This window comes from Rhinatrema bivittatum, chromosome 4 (genome assembly GCF_901001135.1).
Source record: "Rhinatrema bivittatum chromosome 4, aRhiBiv1.1, whole genome shotgun sequence".
Taxonomy (NCBI): Eukaryota; Metazoa; Chordata; class Amphibia; order Gymnophiona; family Rhinatrematidae; genus Rhinatrema; species Rhinatrema bivittatum.
Genome location: NC_042618.1, coordinates 153,325,279 through 153,348,663, shown reverse-complemented (window position 1 = coordinate 153,348,663; position 23,385 = coordinate 153,325,279). Strand labels below are relative to the sequence as shown.

The following is a 23,385-nucleotide window of genomic DNA, read 5'->3' as shown; positions in this document are numbered from 1 at the left end:
TTGGGTAGGAAGGACGGCACCGTGTGCAAGGACACGCCATCGGCCGAGACACATAAAAAGGGATCCCGACAGGAGAGAGGGTGTAATTCCGAAACTCGCCTAGCCGAACAAATGGCCACCAAGAAAGTCGTTTTCAGGGTCAGGTCCTTGAGGAATGCTTGACACACAGGCTCAAAGGGTGGCGCACTCAGGGCGTGTAGGACCAGATTCAGGTACCACTCTGGACACAGTTTCCTTACAGGCGGCCTTAAATGCTTCACTCTTTTCCGGAGCGAGCCACATCCGAGTGACAGGCTAGGGATCTGCTGTCTATTCGGTCCCTGAAACATCCGAGAGCGACCACCTGACTCGAAGGGAATTGTACGCTAAGCCCTTGGAAAGGCCCTGCTGTAGAAGGTTAGTATATGGGGCATGGGTGCCGTAGTAGGACCAATCAACTGCTGTGTACACCAGGACCCAAAAACCTCCAAATCCAGACATAGGCCATAGAGGAAAGTGGCCGCTGAGCCCATAGTAGGGTAGAAAACACCGGCTCCAAATAATCCTTTTGTCATCAATGTCACCTAAAAGGCCAGGTAGTGAGAGAGGGATGATCCTCCCTGTCGAAAAATATGGGGCCCTGTCATAGCAGGTCCGGAAGAAGTGCCAAACGCAGAGGTCTGTCCGTGACCTGCTCTGTGCTACCAAGGCACCGAGGCCACCCTGGTGCCACTAGAACTAACAGTCCCCAATGCTGTTCCACACGTCTCAATACCCGCCCAAATAGTGGCCAGGGAGGGAAGATGTACAGGAGAATCCCTGCTGGCCATAAGGATACCAGGGCATCCAGGCGGACCGACCCGACTTCCTTCCGTCGGCTGAAATATCTTGCTGTCTTTGCATTGCTTCAGGGTGTCCCCCACCTGGCCCAAATGAGATTCCAGGCCTCCTGGATCCAGTTGTTGCCTGCTCAGGAAGTCTGCCTGAATGTTGTTCATGCCCGCCATGTGAGAGGCGGCTAGACCCTCCAGATTGCGTTCGGTCTAGGCGAAGAGGAGATTAACTTCCCGGGCAACCGTTGGGCTCTTGGTTCCTCTCTGGCGGTTGAAATATGCCACCGTGGTGGCGTTGCCCGAAAACACCTGAACCCTGACTAGGTCAAGAAGACCTCCAACTCTCTGAGTACCGCTCTTGATTCTAAACGGTTAATGGACCAGGTGCGTTCCGCCTCAGACCACCTGCCGTGTGCCATTCTGTCTAAGCACACCGCACCCCATCCGCAAAGGCTGTCGTTGGTAGTTACTACTACCCAGTCTGAGTGTTGAGAGACATCCCTTTCGGAAGATTGGAGTCAATCAACCACCACTCCAGGCTGGATCTGATCTGAGGAGTCAGGGGCAGCCGCACCCGATCTTGTTCCAATACCAGACTCCATCGCAACAGAAGGGCCCTCTGCAGAGGTCTAATATGTGCAAAAGTCCATGGGACCAGTTCCTGCATCAAGACCATGGACCCCAGGATCTGAAGACATTCCCAGGCCGAGGGACACTGTGCGCTCAGGAAGCCAACGACTCGTTGTTGCAGCCTTCTCATCCTGTCTATGGTCAAGAACACCCTGCTCCTCTGGGTGTCGAATATCGCCCCTAGGTATTCCAGGGACAGGGGAGGGGTCAGGTGGCTTTTCATGTCGTTGATCACCCATCTCCACGACTGGAGCAGGTGCGTCAAGTGAAGAACCGTGCGCCCACAATCTTCCTACGACTTCGCTTGGAGCCGCCAATAGTCTAGGTAGGGGAATACTAGTACCCCATCCCTTCCAAGGGCCGCCACCACCACCACCACCATCACCTTGGTGAAGGTGTGGGGAGCAGTCACCAGACCGAAGGGAAGCGCTCGCAACTGGAAATGCTGCTCCAGGATCTTGAATCATCGAAGGCGTTGGTGATTGGATCGGAATATGGAGGTAAGCCTCAGAGAGATCCAAGGAGGCAAGGAACTCTCCCTTGCATAAGGTCGCAATTATGGTGCACAGAGTCTTCATAGGAAATCCGGTAACTTCAGGCTGCGGTTTACATGTTGAAGGTCCAAAATCAGTCAATGCGGTCCCTCCTTCTTTGGTACCACAAAATAGATGGAGTAACAACTGGTCCCTTGTTCCTCCAATGGTACTGGAACGATGGCCTGCCAACTGAGCAATCTGCACAGGGTGTCCTCTACTGCCATCCACTTGCTTGCGGAAGCACAGCTCGATACCAGAAAGGCTAAAAAAAAACCTCCAGTAGTTTTCTCAGTTTTTTCCTGGAATCTCCCTCACAACACCAGAGGAACCATCTAATGTATCTGCGACTGCAGCAGTATTCTAGCATTACCAACACATCTCCAGCAGTGCTGTAAGTTATCTGAGGCTACCACCTACCCAAGGAAGACAGGACATGAAATTTTCATATTCTGACCTGCTTCTTATTAAAAGGTCCAATTTTAGCTTGTGGAATAATATTCGTTTTGGATGCATATGTCTGCATAATTATAAATCTACACACAGCATAAATTTAAATACACACAATATCTGAACTTTAAATTGGGCAATTCTGAAGATTATTGCTTTGTTACTAGGCTCTTTATCATGGATCAAATTGTTTTGCTGTTGCATTTGTCCTTATGGAAAAACTGGCTACAGTGGAGTTTTGTAATATCTTCTACTGGACCAAAAAAGGACCTTCTAGAATTGGGGACTGAGTAGCACCAGTGGTCTATCAAGGCACTAAAGCAAACATTTTCTATTCAACAGCCAGATTGCAGTTTTTATCCTTCCCCCTCCCTCCTACACACAAAAAAAAAAATAAATCAGGACTCTTGAAAGAAAAATCATCAAAGTGGACATTCAGTGTAAATGGAAGAATTGTTAACATATATTGGCTCATTAAGTCTCTTTTAGTGAAAGCCAAGATGCAGCAAATCAGCCCTTCCTCTTATAGTCCACCTTGTTGTTATCTGTATTTCCCACTGCAATTCACTTGAAGGTAATACACCGAAGTAGCAACCTAGTTATTGAAGCAGCAGCTGAGATCCAGGAAGCCAGTGTTCAAATCCTGTTTCCCCCAAAGATACTCCCCTCAATGCCTCAGGTATAACAGACTGTAAGGCCTAATGGGCAGGGAAATAACTATAGTATCATCTGTAGCTTTCCTTAAGCTTGGATTCGGAAAAAAAACAAGTAATTAAAGCTAAATTGAAGTAGGCATATGTGTTGGATTAAATGGTGAAATTACTTACCACCTGATAATTTTCTCTCCTTAATTTAGTGGCTGAGAAAAACTCTAAGGCATAGCTGACATGGCTCAATTGAAACACCCATTGTTCTGATGTGATCCTGACCCCCTCCTCGTAATACTGGGACAGCCATCCTTCCACTGTGATGCCTGAGAAGTGGGTGCCCCTTATTTCATTGGGAGAATTTTCTGGCTCCTCCCTGGGCGAAGCTACCCTGGGCTGTGCTGATGGATTCTTGAAAGGAATGCTGTCATCCCGAGGAAGGTCTGGGACCAAAGGCTGGAGAAGTTGAACTTCTTCCTGCTCTGAAATGCTGTGAATCCCGAGGCTGACTTCTCGGGACAAAGTCTTTATGGATGGCCTCCGAACTACCGGCAGTCTGAAGCCCTATGAGTCGCCCAGGGCCCTAACTGGCTGGTCCAGCTCCTCTCCAAACAGGAGCTTCCTCCGGAAGGGTAGATTACACAAGCAGGCTGTGGCAGAAGGATCTGCCAACCAGGTGCTGAGCACAACTGCCGTGCCGCTGACGAGACCATGGATCGTGCTGAAGTACGGATGAGATCGTACAGGGCAACTGCCGCGTACGCCACTCCTGCCTCTAGCTGGGCTGCCTGAACCTGTGTCCACCTTTGGTGTTCATAAGGGCTCCAAGTACTCCGCCAGCAGCAGACAGAGCTTATACCTGGTCCGACCCCTTTTGAGACCAATCTGTGGGGAATCCCATTCCTAATTAGCTTCTGATTTTTCTCCAGAATAGGAAAAGCTGTAGGGTGGCCCTCGAATTCCATCCACAACAGGGTTGACCCCTTCATTGTTAGAATTTTCCTGGGACAATTTGAGACCCAGTTCGTCCAGGACCTGTGGAAACAAAGGATGCAATTCCTCCTGCATGAACAGATGAACCACCCAGGGGTCGTCCCCCTCCCTGTGGTGTCCAGCATGTCCTCCCCCATATCTGGGTCCTGGTTAGTAACAGAGTCCTCCTGAGGTGCAGGGAGACCCCCAGCCAGGAAGTCTGCTGATCTCCCCTCATTATCCTGGCCCCTGGAAGTCCCGGGTACCGGAGGGGAAGTATTTCGGGTCCTTGGGACGGATAGCCGACCCCCGGCACCTTTTCCTGGATGTTTTCCTAGCCAGAAAGGCCTGGTGCAAAAGTAGCACAAATTCCAGGGAAAGTCCCCCGGGCCCCCACTCGACACTCCTAGAATCGGAAATATTGTCCTTCTGTTCTCTTGGGGCTAGTTCAAAGAGAGAGAGAGAGAGAGAGCGGGGATTGGGGTGGGCTTCCTGGGCCACCTGGTCCATTGAATGAGGACTCGCCCCTGGGGATCTTCCTTTCCCCCCAGGTCTGGTACTAGCTCTTTTCTTAGACTTACTAGCTGTCAGAGCCATGGAAGAGACTCCCTGCCCCCCCCCCCCCCCCCCCCCCCACTGCACCAAAGGCACACAAAACAGTAGGGCATCCAGCTGTCAAGATCACAGGCCATACAGGGCTCTAAAATGGTCGTTTCAGTCAATCTCCGCTGTTTAAACTCTTCCCCTGAAGTCCCAGGGGAAAAAAATAGAAGCACTGAGCAATCACACGGGAGCTGTGAAAAAAACTAAATGGTGCCCGCATCAAAAATAGCCTGGGCTCATGTTCTGCGGAGGAGAAGGAATAGCAGAAAAAAATCCCCTGCTAGCATAGAACACTCCTGCTGTGCCTCAGAAACGGCTAGGAAGGGCAGGGAAGCTGCTCCCCCGACCCGAGGCAGCCTCAGCAGGATTGGATGCCCCTTCCCCCCCAACTGAGGAGGCAGAGTCTCACCGGCAAGACAGCCGGGCTCAGCACTGCCTGTGACCAACAGACCTCCAGGAAGCCCTGAAGCAGAGAACAAACCTTTAAGAAAAAAACCCCTAAAGATAATTTTTTTTTTTAACTAGAAAACCAAGGAAACAAAAATCCCCCCAGGGGTACTTCCCTTTCTGAGGCGCTGGAGGGGGGCTTTGGGATGTAGAGGGAGCCAGTTCCCTGGCTATCAACACTCCGGAATCCACGGGCTCTTACAAATAGGGGTATCCAACCCCCCCCCAGGTTCGCCCGGCTCCAACCAAGGGATGGCCCGCGATCGGAACCTAGCACCTTGGGGAGCATAGTCCAACTCATGCAAGAGCTGCAGGATGCACAACCACCATCTGCTGGAGACAGAGAAATACTGAGGAGCTGCAGGTGGCACCCTTGGGATAAGGCAGTGCCTCGAAGTTTTGTTCTCTGCCTCCATCTGCTGGTGGGAGTGCAAAACCCCACTGGTCTGGACTGATCTGGGTATGTACAGGAAACCAAGCTTCAAATTCCACTGCCATTCCTTGTGTCATTGGTCAAGTCACCTCACCCTCCATTGCCTCAGGAACAAACTTAGACTGTGAGCCCTCTTGGGACAGAACCCTGAGGCACATCAACTGATAGTGGAAAGGCAGTAGAAGAGGAACCACTAAAGGAAATGCTAAAAGTGCAATGGGAGAGGTAAGGAGAGAACCAGGACAGAAGAGAATTCCAAAATCCAAGCGAGGACAGAGTATCAAGGAGCAGGTGGTGATTAACAGTATCAAAACCAGCAGACAGGTCAAGGAGCCCAAGGTCAGAGTAAAGACCTTTAGCTTTAGCCATAAACAGGTCATTGGAAACTTTAGCAAGGGCTATTTCAGTTGAATATAGAGGCTGAAACCAGACCGGAGTGGATCAAGAATGGCTGGAGAAGTAAGATAGTTAAGACATCGGCAGTGAACAGCATCTAGATCAGTGATGGCCAACCTTTTGAGCTCAGTGTGTCAAAATTCTAAAAAAAAACGAGCATAACTCGGGTGGTGTGTCACTTCTAGAAAAATCCATAATTTTGTGATATTTGTAGCTCTAATTAATAACAAAAGTTATAATTTTAATGTATGTATTGTATTTATTAATAAAGCAAAAACAAATAATTCTTTACCTTACCTGCTTAGTGACTTTTTTATTGCTGAATTTCATTGGCTAAATCTTCAATTAAAACTAATGATTTTAAAAAGCCTCTGTTGTCCCCTTCTGTGGGAGCTCTTGATTTCCAGTCACCCTGATATTGTCAAGGATTAGGAGGTTATCCTCCCTCTCTCACACATACTCACATGTCCATTCTCTCTCACACATACACTGTCACATACATACACATTCATGCTCTTATATCCACCATAACCTCTTGCTCTCACTGACACTGACACACTCTCAGGCTCTAAGACACTCTCTCCCCCTCCACCCCACACAAACTCTTACTCCCTTGGATTTTCTCATACACACTCATGCTCTCATACTCACTGGCTCCCTCACATACACACAAACACACACACCCAGGCAAGCTCCCAGTCATTCTCACACACACACACTGACCCCCAGGCAGGTACCCATGCATTCACACACTTACACCCCCAGGCACAGTCCCATTCATACACATGCACACACTAAAGGCAGACCCCCCTCTCTTTTGTCAGCAACCTTGGAACCTCTCTCATTCCTCTGCTGCCACTGTCACTGCTGCCACATGGCTATTCGGGAGGTGCCGATTGCTGCTGCCTCCTCTGTGCAAGCCCCGTGGGCTTCCACTTTCTCCATGCTGATCTCGTACATTGTGAGATCCACATAGGATTACATGTGCCAATCACTAAAAAGTAATTTTATTTTTTTTTACCTTTGCTGTCTGATCTTAGTTTTCTAATTGGTTGGTCACAGGCTTTTTTTTTCCCACCTACCCTTTCTTATTTTTTTCCACCTTCCCTTTCTTATTTTTTTTGCCAATTCCTTTTGTCTTTTTTTCCTGTTTCTTTTCTCTCCATCTTCTTCCTTCAAACATACAGTCAGGTTCTCATTCTCACATGCATTTCTCTCTCTCACACACAGGCTCTCACTGTCACATGCTCTCTCTCTCATACAATCATTCATACACACAGTCTCTCACTAGCACATGCTGTCTGACTCACACACACAGGCTCTCTCTCAGTCCCACATGCTGTCTTGCTCAAGCACAGGCTCTCACTGTCACATGCTGTCTCTCTCACACACACAGAGGGTCTCACATGCTGTCTCTGCAAACATTCAGGTCCTCACTCACACACAATCTCTCAATTCATCTCATACACGCACACACACACACACACCCTCTACAGACCCTCAGCCTCTCTCTCACCTCTGGGCCTCCTCTTCGCGGGTCGCCGCAGGATGGGCTCTGCAGTGGCCCTGATCTTCTCGGGTCGCGGCGGCCCTGCTACTGGGCCTCTTCCTCTTCTCGGGCCACTGCGACTTGGGATTTGCGGCGGCCCGAAAGCGCTGCTCCTCTTCTGCAGGCTCTGATGCTCCTCCTCCTTCATGCCCACGCGGCTCCGGCAATGTTTACTTCCGGAGCCGCACAGGCAGGAAGGAGAAGGAGCATCAGCGCATTTAAACACAATCTTTTTCTTCGGCCCGTGGTGACATGAGCCTCACCACGGCCCTGCCCATCTGCCTGTCGCTGCGCTGCATGAGCCTCCCTGCGTCTGGGGGCATTGGGGTCCGGAGGGTGGGGGGATACTAAAAAACTAATTTTAAAGGGTCGGGTTGTGTTTTTGGGTTATCGGCTCAGCGCAGCCGATTTAAAAAAAAATAAAAATTTCCCGATAGTCCACGAAACACTGCGTGTGTCACCAAAAACATCTCGGCATGTCATCTCTGACACGCATGTCATAGGTTAGCCATCACTGATCTAGATCAAGGCAGTGGCCATGCTGGTGAGTAGAGCAGAGTCGGAGATCAAATGAAGAGTTTAAAGAAAGGTGTTTTGAGGCATAAGAGTTAGAGGGGTCATCAACATGGAAGTTAAAGTCACCAAGGATAAAGGAAAGGGGAAGATGGGTCAATGAAGAAGGAAAGCCAGGAATCAGTCAGTGAGAAAGCAAGAGGGAGATTTATCAAGGGGGAGGTCGATAAATGAAAGTTACCCAGAAAGGTAGTGAATAATCAGATGGAATGGGCTTCAAAAGAAGAAAAATGGGATTGAAGTGGGAGACAGGGTTGAAATTTACAGGAGGGGGGAGAGCAGCAGTCCAACACCACCACCACAGCCTACTGGATGAGGTGAATGGGAGAAAAGATAACATCCATGTTAGAGAGCAGCAACTGAAGCATTGTCCTCAGGGGAAAGCCAGGTCTCTGTTAAGGCAAGGAGATGGAGAATGAGGTAAAAAGGTCATGAATAAAGGCAATCTTTGTGGAGGTAGAATTTGCATTTTACAAGAAGCACGAGAAAGGAAGAGAAGAGGAACAGTGATAAGATTGGAGGGGTGACAGTCTGATATAGGATGATGGAGTGAAAATTGCTTTGAAGAGCCAGGATTAGAACTGATATCTCCATCTGAAAGTAGGAGGAGCAGGAGAATATGGAGAAAGTAGACAGAGGTGTGCTGATAGTGACAATGCTGATATGATGTCAGGGATAGTGGAAACGGCAGGATGAGGGGAAGAAAACTTAAGTTTAAGAGCAGTGGACAGTGCAGATGGACAGAATGGCAGGTGAGATAGAAAATGTATAGTAACATACATAACAATGAAGGCAGAAAAGGACCAAATGGACCATCCAGTCTGTCCAGCAAGCTTCTTATAGTAGCAACTGCTGCTCCGTGAAGTTATCAACAAAGCCTTATGATGAGCCATAAAAAAATACTGCTAGAACATTTTTACTGAGTGATGAGCTTTCTTGAAAATTCAGACAGTGCTGTTTGATGTGCATTGCTTATGGAATTGGCCATAGAAGCAGTCCTATGCTTTTTCCCTTATTTCTGCGTATCAGTAGTTCAGACCACACTGTCAGGGCCCTCATTGGTTATTCTCTAAATCCAATTCCCTTTTTCTCCCTGCCGTGGAAGCCGAGAGCAATGTTGTAGTTGCTCTCCACTTGCAGCTGCTTCAACGTTTGTAGGGATAGGGGAGGTTGAACTTGATAGTATTAAAATCTTAAGACATAAAAAAGACTTCTTCCCTCAATTGCACTTCTTATCTCTGTTTCCCTTTCCCAGGCAGGAGTTGGTTAGGATCACTAGTTAAAGTGGGGACATCAGAAGGTTCAGGACGCAGATAAGGGGAGAATTCAACAGGTTCAAAGATGAAAACTCTTGTTTTAATCAAAAACTGAGAACAGCATGATAGAGATATGCTGAAATAACTCTCACTATGTGCAACCGCCTACACTACCCTCTTCCTTCCGTATTCTGCAGCAAAAGTCGCCTTCTGCAATTGCTCTGCTTTTCCTGTCACCTCTAATTGGCTGTTGCTGCTGCTAAGTGTCATCAATCTGCGACTGCTGGCTGGGCTGCCCGATGCAAAGAAAAAGGCACCAGAAATATAGAGCGCTGTTAGCACGCAGCTACCCAGTCGTCCAGCGCATAACTAGCCCAACACGCACAAAACAATATTTCCGCACTAAGGGAAGAAAAGTAGCCCAACTGGGAGTGAGATAGCCCACTCTATTAGACGGTGTCACACAGTTTGTAAGTCAGACAGAGGCTTGGAACGCATTCTGGTTCACATCTTTCTCAGCCAATAACAAGACTCATTCTCTGGGAGTTGGCGTTGGTGCCACGTCATTTGGTGCTACGTCACCACGAGGCAGCGAATGGCTGGAGGTGAAAGATGGCGGCTTCTATTCGAGAAAAACAAACAGGTGAGAAGTACGTTCCTAGGTTCTCACCTGGCATTTCTCTGGGGCCTGTAGTGCTGCAGCTGTTCTAGGTTGGTCTGAGGAGAGGTAGATAGGAAACACTTGGAGGCAACTATAGTGTTTTGGCACTAGGAGTCTGCTATTGCTGTTTCTGCAGACGGATTCATCAGGCACTACTTGGATTTGTAGCACTCTCTGGTTTCCCGAGTCCTCTAGAGCAGAGAGCAGACTTGGCCACGTACTGGGAGGAGACTTAGTGGCTGTCTGGGTCCGTGGTTTGCAGGAGACATTAAAAGTAGTCCGGAGCGCTGGAGACTAAAGTGCGGGGGGTGAAATTAAAAGTGGTCCAGAGTGCTGGAGACTGTAGTGCCGCAGTCGGGGGCGAGGGGTAGAACCCATGCTATTCTAGAGGTTTGAGGGCGTAGATGCTGCTGAGTTGAGGTGCAAGCTGTAGGCAGCGTTGGACACCCCTAATACCTTGGGGGGTGGGTATTAGGGTAAGGAAAATGATTCGGGCTTACGCAGAGCAATTCTTACTTGTTGGTCATGGCTCAAGGCAAAGCTTCTCAATTGCTGCTTCATTTAGGATAGCTTCTGCTGTGTTTTCAGTTAGAAACCTGCTGTGTGTATGCCGAAGTGAAATGAGGCCAGGCTGTCACTTCTATTTTTCTGTTTATTCATTAAGAGGATACTGTATGCATCTGAGAATACCTTGAAACATCAAATATGATAGCAAATAAAGACCATACAACCCATCCAGTCTGCCTGTCCACATCTCTTGTTCAGTTTTATAGTCCCTTCCTCACCCTCAGATCCCCTGTCCCCATGATCCTCATGTTTGAGCCTCCTTTCTATTGAAAGAGGCCTGCATCCTGTGTATTCCTTGGAGGTATTTAAATATTTCCCGTTTTCCTCCAGGATAAACGTGAGGCCCTATGTGCTTTATGATGAAGACCATTGACCATTTTATTCGTTTCCCTCTGAATGAGCTCTGTTCATGTTAAAATCCTATTAAAATTGCAGTCTAATGTACACAGTACACCAAATGAGGTCTCACCAGAGACTTTTGTACAGTGGCAATATCACCTCCTCTTCCTGCTGGCTATTCCTCTCCCTATGCATCTAAGCAGCCTTTCATTGGATGGAGGAGGAGGGACATGACTGTGGTATAAAATTTGGAAAAAAAATGAATGAGTTTTATATGGTGGAGTATGTTTTGTCAGTTTTGCTAACACAAATGATGAGAAATCAATGCATAAAGGACCATTGGTCTAGCATTATTTTCCTTAAGGATAAAACCTTCAAGAGCAATTAATCAAGGACAGTTAGAAACTATTAGATCCAAGGTAGACTTGTATGTTTTTCAAAATAGCTGGAGGTTACACTTTTGAAAGGCTAGATAATATGGGTGTCACTGATTTGGTTGATTGATGGCATCCCTCATTAAAACACATGATAGTGTGGCCCCTCTAAGATTGATTGACTTCCTCCAGGCATGATAAGAGAATTTCCCCCTGGTTCACATATGAATTATTCAGAAAAGAGAGCTTCAGAAGGTTGAGATGGGGTAGCATAAGCAATCCACCCCATGTAATAAAGAATCATGTCTGGCCCTTTTAAGAGATTATAAGAGCAGAATAAGACAAACTAGAATGGAGGCATAAAAGCTCCATTAATCAACTTAGGGAGTTTGTTTTATATGGTGAAAAAACTGTTGAATCCAGTTGAGAAGGAGTGTGCAACCATTGACTGTGAATGTCTAGCAAATTATTTTGAAAACAAAGTTATTACTCTTCAATTATCTCTTTCTGTCTGGGATGTTAAAACTGTTATAAAGGTTGATACACCACCAGTTGTTTGGATCCATTTTGAGCCAATTTCATAAACAGAGGTTCAGACACTAATTTCTCAATTGAAATCTACTTCCTGCCAACTGGACCCATGTCCTTTCTGGTTATTCAAGTGATGAAAGACATCACTTATGGGATAATCACTGGAAGTTTCTATGTCCCTGAGAGGTTAAAACAGAAAACAGTGAGATCTGCATGGAGAGGTAATGCTGTAGGCTCTGATGGAATATTGAAGATCTTTAAGATTCCATGTACTTCCACCCTTGGATCTGGTACATTTTTGTTTCAATCCTTAGGAAGGAGTCTACCTTTTCTATGAACTATGAATAAGTTAAATCTTCAGGGGGAGGGGGTAAGAAGTTTCAGGCAGCCCTTCTGTTGGATCTGAAGGTATCCCTGTAAATGATCCAGGAGAGATGTTGGTGGAGAGGCAGGGACATACACTTCTGCCTCCGAGTCTACCGGACTAGGCACATGCCGGTAGTTTCTTCTGCACCTTCATTTTCCTGGGGGGGAAGACGGTAGAGATCTTGCCAAGATGTCATCAGATTTGCTTAATGAACCCTGCTCTTCAAAGGGGTCTGGCATTGATGCAAAAAAGTTTTTTAGAATGTCTGATATCTGTGACATTGTTTGCAAGGATGTCTCCTTCCCCTTGGTTCTGTAAATATGTCGTTCTGTTCCATGTGGCAGGCTAGTCTCAGATAGAGTCTTTCTTAGTAGCGCTGCCAGGAGGATGGAGGAGCTTGTTCTCTATGTGATCTGGATTGGACGTGTGGCTCTTGGCAGGATTTATGTCTTTTTATTAAGGGTTCTTCTAGCTGAGGCCTTTCCCTTTTACGTTTAGAGACCTGCGAGTACAACTACCACATGCATCTGTCGCTGTCGAATCTGCAATGAAGGAAGCCAAGAAGACAAGACTGTAATCTAATACTCCACCAGGTAGAGACAGCAAATACCTAGACGACTTTGGCAAGAAAATGTTCCAGTGTGCAAGACCAATTTTATATCACTCAATATTTGTATGTGTTTACAAGGATTGACACAAGGAAGACCTTCTAGTACTAATAACCAAATGCAAACTCAAATCAGTCATAGAGGAAGGCTTATGCCATCTATTAAGAATAGTCTATGAAGCCTTCGATACTTCCACAAGAATGTCAGCAGCCGCCATAGCAGCCCGTCGAATTGCCTAGCTCAGAGCGAGCACCATAAGGGACAATGTCCATGAAAAGCTCGCTGACCTCCCTTGCAAAGGGGATAATTTTTTTGGGGACAGGTTGCATGAAACTGTCTCACAATTGAAAGAGCATAGTGTAGCAGTATCATCGCTCACATGCCCAATGGAACAATACCACTCTAAACGATATTATGCCTACAAATGACCATTCTACTAATGTCGCCAATACAAGCAATTTACGCCCTATCATGCACCAACTTACCAGTCCCAGAGACAGCAGCCTCAACAACCACAGGCAAGGAATCACCAGAGAGCACCACGCCAACAAAAACAGCACAGAGCTCAACCCAGAAGTCTCAACAAAATGTTTGAGCAGAGCAAGGCCACAATCAACATTAAAAGTGGGGGGAAGGATATCCTCAAGAATGGTCATCCAAAACATCGGACCGATGGGTTCTCAGTATTGTAAAGAATGGTTATCAACTGAATTTCCGTACACCCCTTGCCTACCCCATCTACCTCATTCACAAGCAGATTGCAGAAACCTAGATCTTCACAAGGAAGTGCAAGTACTTTTAGATCAGAATGCCATACAACCTCTGGCTCACAGGCAACACAATCAGTGGTTTTATTCCCATTACTTCCTCATTCCCAAGAAAGGGGGAGGGGGGCCTCAGACTATTCTAGATCTTTGAGCTTTCAACAAATTTATCCAGAAGGAAATATTCAAGATGACATCTCTCAAAACCATTCTACCATTTCTGCAACCCAACGATTGGATGTGCTTTTTGGATCTCAAAGATGCCTATGCTCATATCCCAATGCATTTGGTCTCATGGAGGTACCTTTGCTTTCAAGTGAACAAGACACATTATAAATACAAGGTACTCCCATTTGGCTTATCAGCTCCCAGAGTGTTCACAAAATGCCTAGTGGTGGCTGTGGCCCATTTTCGCAGGAAAGGCATTAAAATATTTCCCTATCTGGACGATTGGCTCCTAGTCTCCTCGAAACCAAAAACATTCCTTTTACACCTACAGCAGACCATAATCTGCTTAGACAAGTTGGGATGCATAATCGACTATGAAAAGTCACACCAGGTTCCCACCCAAATCCTTCAGTTCATTGGGGCACTGATAAACACCAAGCTCTGCAGAGCCTTCCTTCCAAAGGAACGAATACAGACTTTCCATGAACTGGCCTTTGCAATAAGAATCACTCCAGTGCATCAGCTTGCCAAATTCTCACAATGTTGGGTCATATGACAGCAGCCCTTTTTGTGGTACCACACACTTGTCATCATATGCGTTGACTACAGTGGGGACTAAAAGCTCAATGGTCTCAGCACAGCCAGCCAATGTCTTGTTGAATTTTTAAGACTCATCCCATGACCTCTGATATAGATTGGTGGCTCTCCTCCCAAGTTCTATGGATGGGAGCACTGTTTTGTTCTCCGGATTATCAAATCCGAAGCACAACAGATACGTCCACTCACAGCTGGGGCGCACATGTACTACACCTGAAAACTCAGGGGATTTGGTTGCTGCAGGAAAAACAGGCATATTTGACCCTATAGAGGAGCTACTTACCAGAGGACTCGACCTTTGGTTAGATCTCAGGCTTTTCGTCCCAGGCAGCCCAGATGGGACACAGGCTCAGGAAGTGGAACATCCTGAGCCTCACAATAAAGGTGTGGTGACCCTCCTCCGAGATATGGAGATAGGTCATCTATCTAATTTTTATTGGAGGTGGGTCAAGATCGTGACAGACCAGTGGGTGCTGGAGGTGATAAGGGATGACCATGTGCAGACTGTTTACTCGGTAGTCCAGTCTTCATTGGGTTGGGGTCCACATTGTTCGGTAAGTTGCTCCACAAGGCAGCCCTTAACTTAACCACTGGTTATGGTTGATTTCATTTGGCTTGTTGACAGAGAAAGCAAAGTTTCTTACTTGTAACGGGGGGTTATCTGTAGACAGGATAAATCAGCCATACCCACCCGCCTTCCTAAAGAGTTGACTACTAAGCTTAAACTCTTAAATAGGTCGAGGGGCTTGAGAGGTGGCTCTGAGAGTTGGGATCCATGTTGTCACTGTTGGATGATGTCACCCACTTGTTATGGCTTATTTATCCTGCTGTCTGTAGAGGGCAAGTTGACTGAAACAGATAACATAATAAAGAGTAGCTTATCCTGAATAACTTAAAGTAAAACTTCCAGGTTCCTTGTATTGTAGTTTGGTCAGTATTTTATATTCTGATTAACCCTCTGTTGAGCAATGCCTAATGAAGATTTATTTCTGCCTCTTGTGTGATTAATTGTCTCATTTAGTTAAGTGTTAGTGACTGATATCTGACAGGGTTTTGTGCTCTTCCTCTGCTGCCTCTGTATTACTAATATAGGGTTTGTTTTAGTTTATGTACTAAGAATCTCATTACAGATTTGCTGGCATTATGCAGTTCATTGCTCTCTACCACTTCCTCCTTGATTTCCTGGGAGTCGTCTACACAATTTGTTACATCTGTGTAAACTTGTCCTATTGCCCCACATCTAGTTGGGGGTTTTAGGGTATCCATGATGAATATGTGTGATAAAGGTGCATGTACTGGGTTTCCATTCTATGAAAATATCTCGTGGATATACTGAGAACTAGACTGGATGTGGGGTTAATAGGAAAGGTTTGGGAATCTCTGCTGTGGAATTTGATGCTGATATGTTACATTGTAATGATATAACTTTTTAAAATATATATTTCAGTTGCACTGAAGCGGATGCTGAATTTCAATGTGCCCCCAGTTAAAACCAGCACAGGAGAGCCAATATGGAAGGTAAAAGGATTAATGATAATTAAGAACTACTTTTAATTATGAGCACATGATGGAAATATTAACTAATTAAAGCAGATGTTCGTGCTCTGATAATTTGCTTAAAATGTAATTGTCTTGTAAACAAACCAAACCTGAAGCATATATTTGTTGCACAAAATATTTATTAAAAAAAAAAAAATTCTATATGACCTCCCTGGTCCTATAGTAATGTACGAAGGGGTATAGATCAGGTTAAGTATAAAATTATCATAAAACATGAGAGAACATCAGTTACACTTACATGACGGAAATCCACACTGCAAAGCATCAAAAAATAAACAATATTACTAGCTTGATTAGCTTTTGTACATTAAGTTGGAAAATAAAAAGCCTTGACCCTTTATCAAAATCTGAGAAAGTTCAGCTCTTGATGTACTTCAGCGAGCAAACTATTCCTTAGCATCAGGGCAGTCATTGAAAATGCCCTTGTTATAGGCCTTATTATGAGACAATCTCATATTTCAGAGAAGGCATCTTCAGTAAACAGCACTGAGAGGATCAAAGTTCTCTTGTTGACTTGTACCAAATCAACCTATCTGCTAACTGTGGGGGTCCCTTATGCCACATTTCCTGGAAAACCAACATCAAAATTTTTACCTTAGCTCTAGTTGCCACTGGCAGCCAATGTAACCGGTTGAAGAAGAGGAATAGAACTGGCTCTTTTAGCACTACTGGTGGCTATCCTAGCTACTACATTCTGCATTATCGGCAGCCTGTGGAAAATGTTAAATGGTAAATCTACTTTCTTAGTGGCTAGTCAGATGAATCCAGAACCAGTGGGTTATGCACTTCTAGCAGATGGAGACGGAGCAAAGCTGACTTCCCTGTACGTACCTGGATCAGTCCAGACAGTGGGTTATGTCCCCAATCCAGCAGATGGAGTCAGCACAAGCTTTGAGGGAGCGTATCCATATATCCTACTACCCCCTCTGCAGGAGTTCAGTATCTTCTGACTCCAGCAGATGCGAGTAGGGGAATCAGGCTTCTCCTCCTTTTCCTTCTTTCTCACTTCTTTTGCTTGATTATTTTGCTGCCTTTTTCTCTGGATCAAGTTTGTATCAAGTCTTGTATAAAGTTTAAAAAAAAAAGTAAAGCAGGGTCCTTTCACCTTTTGGGGAGTGACTTATCTCTCCTGTCTCTTTTCTGCAGCCGTGCTGTTTTCTTTGTCGTTGCAGCAGGGGTAAGTAAGTTTTATTCCTCTGTAGTTTTTCTTCACAGCACAGCTCCCGGTGCCCGCGAAAGCCGGTGGAGCCGGCCTCTTCGTTTTTCTTCACTCACCCGCGGCCATTTTGCAGCTCCTCGTGGGCTGCTGCCGCGCTTGGGAAAGACTTCTGGGGCGGGTTGTGTGGCCGGGAAGGCCCCCCCGCGGCACCCTCCTGTAATTTCGGACAGCGGGCAGTGCGGGCCGCCCGGGCCCCCCCGCAGCGGCGCTTTCGTGCGCGTGGCCCCCCCCCCCCGAGGCTTTTGCTCTTTTTTGCCGCCGTTTTTCATCTCTCCCCCGGCAATCCCGATGCTGCGGCCATCGCGCTGTGCGGCCTGCGGCGACCCGGGGTCCAGGATTTCCCGGGAGGGCATCTGTGCACGATGCCTTCCCGGGGGGGAAGGTACCTCACAGTCCCTTACTGAATTTTCTTTTTTGCCCGGGCGGCGCGGGCCGGCCACTCCGCCAGTTTTGGCGGGAACGGGGGCCAGCTTACATTCTGAGCGCCTGGAGGCGCAGGCCACGAGGGAGAACGTCTCTCGGGAAGACTCTACAAGCGGGGGCGCCCCCCCCATTCTGGTGCAGGAGCCAAGCACCCAGAGCCAGGGAGCAGGAACCTCGCCGCCCCTCGAAACGCACCCGGGCAGGCCGGGATTCTCTCCGGAGTTTATCCTGCTCATGCATACCGCTTATCTACAGGGACTGGACACACCGGTGGGACCCCCCCCCCCCCAAAGATCCCACGGATGTCGCCCACGGCGCCGGCCCCCCCCCGACCCTTCGGGAGCGGGGGCCTCACGTCCTCCTACTCGGGTCCATTCGGCGCCAGCGGCAGTGGGGGCGGTGCCCGACCCAGCGGGACAGGGACCTGACCTCCCGGACGGGGGCCAAGGGGACAGCACGCAAGAAGGGGATGATCCGCGTACCCTACGCCTCTTCTAGAGGGAAGAACTGGACGACCTCATCCCGCAGATCATTCAGGAATTAGATTTGGACCCTCCACCGGACCCGCCTGCTCCAGTGGCTCCCGCTGTCGTCACCTCCTCAAAGAAGGGAGATCCGGTCCTGGCGGTGCTTCGGCCGAGGGCTCGGGCTTTTCCTATCCATGACTCGTTTTTACAACTTCTCACCAGGGAATGGGACACCCCGGAGGCCTCCCTGAAGAGCAGCCGGGCGATGGAAAAGCTGTACCCGCTCCCTGAAGATTTTCTGGACCTCATCAAGGTCCCAAAGGTGGACTCCGCAGTGTCGGCGGTCACGAAGAGGACGACTATCCCAGTAACGGGAGGTGCGGCATTGCGAGACACACAGGATCGTAAGTTGGAGGTTTTCCTTAAGCGGGTCTTCGAGGTCTCCGCGCTAGGCATGCGGGCGGTGATGTGCAGTTCGCTTGCCCAGCGGGCTATTCTCCTTTGGGTACAACAGCTCCTCACGTCTCAGAATCTGCCAGCCGATGAGGCTGCCCAGGCGGATCGGCTGGAGGCCGCAGTGGCGTATGGGGCGGACGCCTCGTACGATCTTTTTCGGGTCCTCGCAAGATCCATGGTATCAGTAGTGGCGGCACGCCGACTACTATGGCTACGCAACTGGGCGGCAGATACGTCCTCGAAGTCCAGTCTGGGCTCTCTCCCCTTCAGGGGCAAGTTCCTCTTCGGGGAGGATTTGGATTAGATCATCAAGTCCCTGGGGGAGAACGCTGTTCATCGGCTGCCGGAGGATCGGTTTCGTCCATCCAGAGCGTTTTCTTCTTCTCGGACCAGAGCCAGAGCGCAGCGGCGCTACAGGGGATACAGACAGGCGGGCGCCCGGCCATCCACCCCCAGGTCTCAGCCCTGGTCGCGCTCCTTTCGCGGGCGTCGGCCCGCACGCACTACTCCCGGACCCGGGAACTCTTCTAACAAGTCTTCACAATGATGCCAGTCTCGCCCACTCCCCTGTCCCCAGGATTGGGGGCCGGCTAACGTTTTTCTACGCGGAGTGGGCGCGGATCACCTCGGACCAGTGGGTCCTGGATACCATAAAACACGGCGACGCATTGGAATTTGTCCGCCCCCCGCAGGGAAGGTTCATCTTTTCTCCCTGTGGCTCGGACCTCAAAAGAAGGGCAGTGCAGCTGACTCTGGACAGACTCCGGGAGATTGGCGCTATTGCGCCCGTGCCCTTCGGAGAGGTGGGCTCGGGCCACTATTCCATCTATTTCGTCGTGCCAAAGAAGGACGGTCCCTTCCGGCCTATACTAGACCTCAAGGAAGTCAACAAATCCCTTCGAGTCGTTCGGTTCCGCATGGAAACGCTCCGGTCAGTGATTGCGGCGGTACATCGGGGGGAGTTTCTCGCCTCCCTGGACTTAACGGAGGCCTACCTGCACATTCCCATCCGCCCGGACCACCACCGTTTCCTTCGTTTCAAAATCCTGGACCAGCATTTTCAGTTCACGGCTCTCCCGTTCGGATTGGCGACGGCGCCGCACACCTTCACCAAGATCATGATAGTCGTGGCTGCAGCTCTCCGGAAGGAAGGCATCCTGGTTCATCCTTATCTGGACGATTGGCTCATCTGAGCGAAGTCATTCAATCATGGACGCTCAGTGGTGACTCGAGTAGTACGGTTTCTACATTCCCTGGGATGGGTAGTGAACTTCTCCAAGAGCTCCCTCACTCCCTCGCAACGCTTGGATTTCTTGGGGGCGACCTTCGACACCCTACTGGGCAAAGTTTTTCTGCACCAGGACAAGGCTCAATCCTTGCGGGATCACACACGACGGTTCTCTGCATTACCAGAGCCCACCTCCTGGGACTACCTACAACTCCTGGGAGTGATGGGGTCCACCATCGACCTTGTACCTTGGGCTTTCGCGCAGCTCAGGACCTTACAGTGGGCGCTCCTCTCCCGGTGGAAACCAGTATCACAGGACTACCAGATGATTCTCCCGCTCCCGCAGAATGCCAGGGACAGTCTGGGCTGGTGGTTGGATCCGCCGAACCTGGCCCGAGGCATGTCCCTCGATCTGCCAAATTGGGTGGTGGTGACTACCGATGCCAGTCTAGCAGGCTGGGGTGCAGTATGCGATCGAAGCTCCACGCAGGGGACGTGGTCCGCGGTGGAGGCGAAGTGGTCAATCAACCGTCTGGAAACCAGAGCGGTCCGGCTAGCTCTGCGACATTTCCTCCCGCTTCTTCGGAACCGGGAAGTCAGAATTCTATCGGACAACGCTACCACCGTGGCCTACATCAACCGACAAGGAGGCACGCGCAGCCCACAGGTCGCGCTCGAGGCGGCGCTACTGATGCAATGGGCGGAGCGTCATCTCGTCCGGCTAGCGGCCTCGCACATCGCCGGGGTGGACAACGTCCAGGCGGACTTCCTCAGTCGTCAACTGCTGGACCCAGGAGAGTGGTCTCTCTCCGACAAAGCGATGCAACTTATCGTCCATCGGTGGGGGGCCCCCCACCTGGATCTGATGGTGTCCGCTCTCAACTCCAAGGCTCCACGCTTCTTCAGTCGCCGGAGAGAGCGCGGCGCGGAGGGAGTGGATGCCCTGGTCCTTCCGTGGCCCCCACATCTTCTGCTCTACGCTTTTCCACCGTGGCCCCTGGTGGGCAGGATGCTCCGCAGAATAGAAAGCCATCAGGGGACCGTGGTCTTCGTCGCTCCGGAATGGCCCAGGCAACCCTGGTTTGCAGACCTGCTACAGCTGGTGATCGACGGGCCAATCAGGCTGGGGCACCTCCCCCAGCTCCTACATCAGGGCCCGGTATTTTTCGAGCAGGCAGAACTCTTCTGTCTTGCAGCCTGGCTTTTGAGAGGCGCCGCCTCCGGCGTCGGGGCTACCCGGAGGCGGTAGTATCCACGCTATTGCGGGCACGGAAAACATCGACGTTGGCGGCCTATGTTCGGGTCTGGAAGGTGTTCGAGCTGTGGTGTACCAGCCAGGCCACGAGACCCGCTAAGGCTTCTGTACCTCAGATCCTTCAGTTTCTACAGGCGGGAGTGGAAAAAGGGCTCGCCTATAATTCCCTACGGGTTCAGGTGGCCGCCCTTGGTTCGCTGTTGAGCGATGGGGGCTCTCTTCTACAGCATCCTGACATTGCTCGTTTTCTCAAGGGTGTCAAGCATATGCGTCCTCCGTTGCGGGACCCTTGTCCCTCCTGGAGTCTTAACCTTGTGCTTCGCTCCCTGTCGGGACCACCGTTCGAGCCGCTGCACAGCGCAACGATAAAGGATCTCATTCTCAAGACTGTTTTTCTTGTGGCCATCTGTTCCGCTCGAGGCATCTCGGAGCTGCAGGCTCTGTCGTGTAGAGAGCCTTATCTCCGTTTTTTCCGACTCTGGAGTTTTGCTTCGCACCGTTCCCTCCTTCCTTCCGAAGGTGGTTTCTGCATTCCATGTGAACCAGACGGTGGAGCTGCCGTCCTTCTCCTCCTCAGAGCCGAAATCTCTCCGTCTCTTGGATGTCAAGCGCACTCTGCGCCTCTACCTGGAGGCTACAAATGAGTTCCGGATCTCTGACCATCTCTTCGTACTCTGGGCCGGACCTAAGAAGGGGTCTCGGGCCTCGAAGGCTACCATTGCCAGATGGTTGAAGGCCGGCATTGCTGCTTCCTACATTGGGGCGGGACGGACTCCCCCACCCGGGATCGTCACGCATTCTACACGTTCTCAGGCGGCTTCCTGGGCGGAGTCTCGCTCGGTATCCTCTCAAGAAATTTGTAGAGCAGCCACCTGGAAATCGTTGCACACGTTCTCGAGGCACTATCGTCTGCACCTCGCCTCTTCGGTCTCTGGACACTTTGGCGAGCAGGTTCTCCGAGCAGGCCTCGCAGGACCCCACCCGATTTAGGGAAGCTTGGGTACATCCCACTGTCTGGACTGATCCAGGTACGTACAGGGAAAAGAAAATTATTACTTACCTGCTAATTTTCGTTCCTGTAGTACCATGGATCAGTCCAGACGCCCACCACGTTTTGGGTTCTTGATCCTGCTCAGCTCTGCGCTATTTCCTGTTCACAGTGCTCTGTGTCTTCACAGTCGTTTCCTTTTTTTTGCTGTTTTTCACAACTCCCTACAAGTTGGTAGGATGTTTGCAGTTACTTGTTGCGGTTACAATTGTTTTAATTATCTGTTTCCACAAACTTGATCCTTCGGGGGTTTCTACTCGGGCTTTGATATACTCGATACTGAACTCCTGCAGAGGGGGTAGTAGGATATATGGATACGCCCCCTCAAAGCTTGTGCTGACTCCATCTGCTGGATTGGGGACATAACCCACTGTCTGGACTGATCCATGGTACTACAGGAACGAAAATTAGCAGGTAAGTAATAATTTTCTTATCACAGTATATATACTCCTGCAGGGACATCAGCCTGCCAGTATTCTCAGTCTCCAGCAGATGGTAGACGTGCAAGTAACACATTTAAAACTAATCAGCGAAAACTTTTTCACTCCATGCACAATTAAGCTCTAGAATTTGTTGTCAGAGGATGTGTTTATTGCAGTTAGTGTAGCTGGGTTTAAAAAAGGTTTGGATAAGTTCATGGAGGAGAAATCCATTAACTGCTATTAATCAAGTTGTCTTAGAGAATAGCCACTGCTACTACTGGCATCAGTAGCATGGGATCTACTTAGTGTTTGTGTACTTGCCAGGTACTTATAGCCTGGATTGGCCACTGTTGAAAACAGGATGCTGGGCTTGATGGACCCTTGGTCTGACCCAGTATGGCAATTTCTTATGTTCTTATACATTTCCCTACTGGGAACTGCTTCAAGTTTGAGGAGAAATAAAAGGAAATGTAATTTGTCCCGTTCTCCTGTGGTGATAACAAATGGTCCCTCCCCCAATTGAGAATTCCTGAGGTGATTTCTGAGGTCCTTCAGATGAGTGCCTTGGTCCGGTAGCTGGTTTTATCAACTGACGTGCACTTAGCTGGTAAAACAGCTGAAGGGGCAACAGGTGCAGGAAGCCGAGTGTGGTGGTGACGGTATATGCCCTCTCCCCATCTCTCTGTACTCATCTGGAAATGATTGAGCTCAAGTATGGTTTAAAAAAAAAAAAAAAAGATAGAGACAGAGAAGGAGGGTTTTTTGTAGGGCTTCCTCCTTCCTCCGGTTTCTGTGCTTGGCATGCCGTTCTGACATTTGTTCCTGCTCCAGTGGGAGGTTAAGGGATGTAGGTAGCCTGGCGGGTTGAGCAGCCCTTTTGGGCTAGGCCACACTTTTAGGCTTTTCTCTGTGCACCACGTGGTAGGCCGCAGTGGTGTTTTCGCGTGCCTTTTCCTACGCGTTAGGCGGCTGTTTTCAGGACCATCGGTTCGTGCAAGTGCATCTGGCTGTACGTTCAGTTTTTGGACAT

At 49.0% G+C, this 23,385-nt stretch overlaps 1 protein-coding gene across 8 annotated transcripts in view; it reads left to right on the top strand.

The window, feature by feature from the left end:
• The first annotated feature begins 9,717 nt into the window (after positions 1–9,717).
• SCFD1 (sec1 family domain containing 1) overlaps positions 9,718–23,385 on the top strand; it is a 417,399-nt gene continuing 403,731 nt past the window's right edge. The window contains exons 1-4 of one of the 8 annotated variants that reach the window (XM_029599001.1): positions 9,884–9,944; positions 12,639–12,733; positions 15,725–15,795; positions 16,984–17,014. In XM_029599001.1, the coding sequence (XP_029454861.1) occupies positions 15,752–15,795; positions 16,984–17,014 (75 nt within the window). In that variant the 5' untranslated portion in view covers positions 9,884–9,944; positions 12,639–12,733; positions 15,725–15,751. Of the gene's footprint in view, positions 9,952–12,638; positions 12,734–15,724; positions 15,796–16,983; positions 17,015–23,385 lie in introns of all 8 variants that reach the window. The other 7 variants (XM_029599000.1, XM_029599002.1, XM_029599004.1 and 4 more) reach the window with 7 other exon arrangements.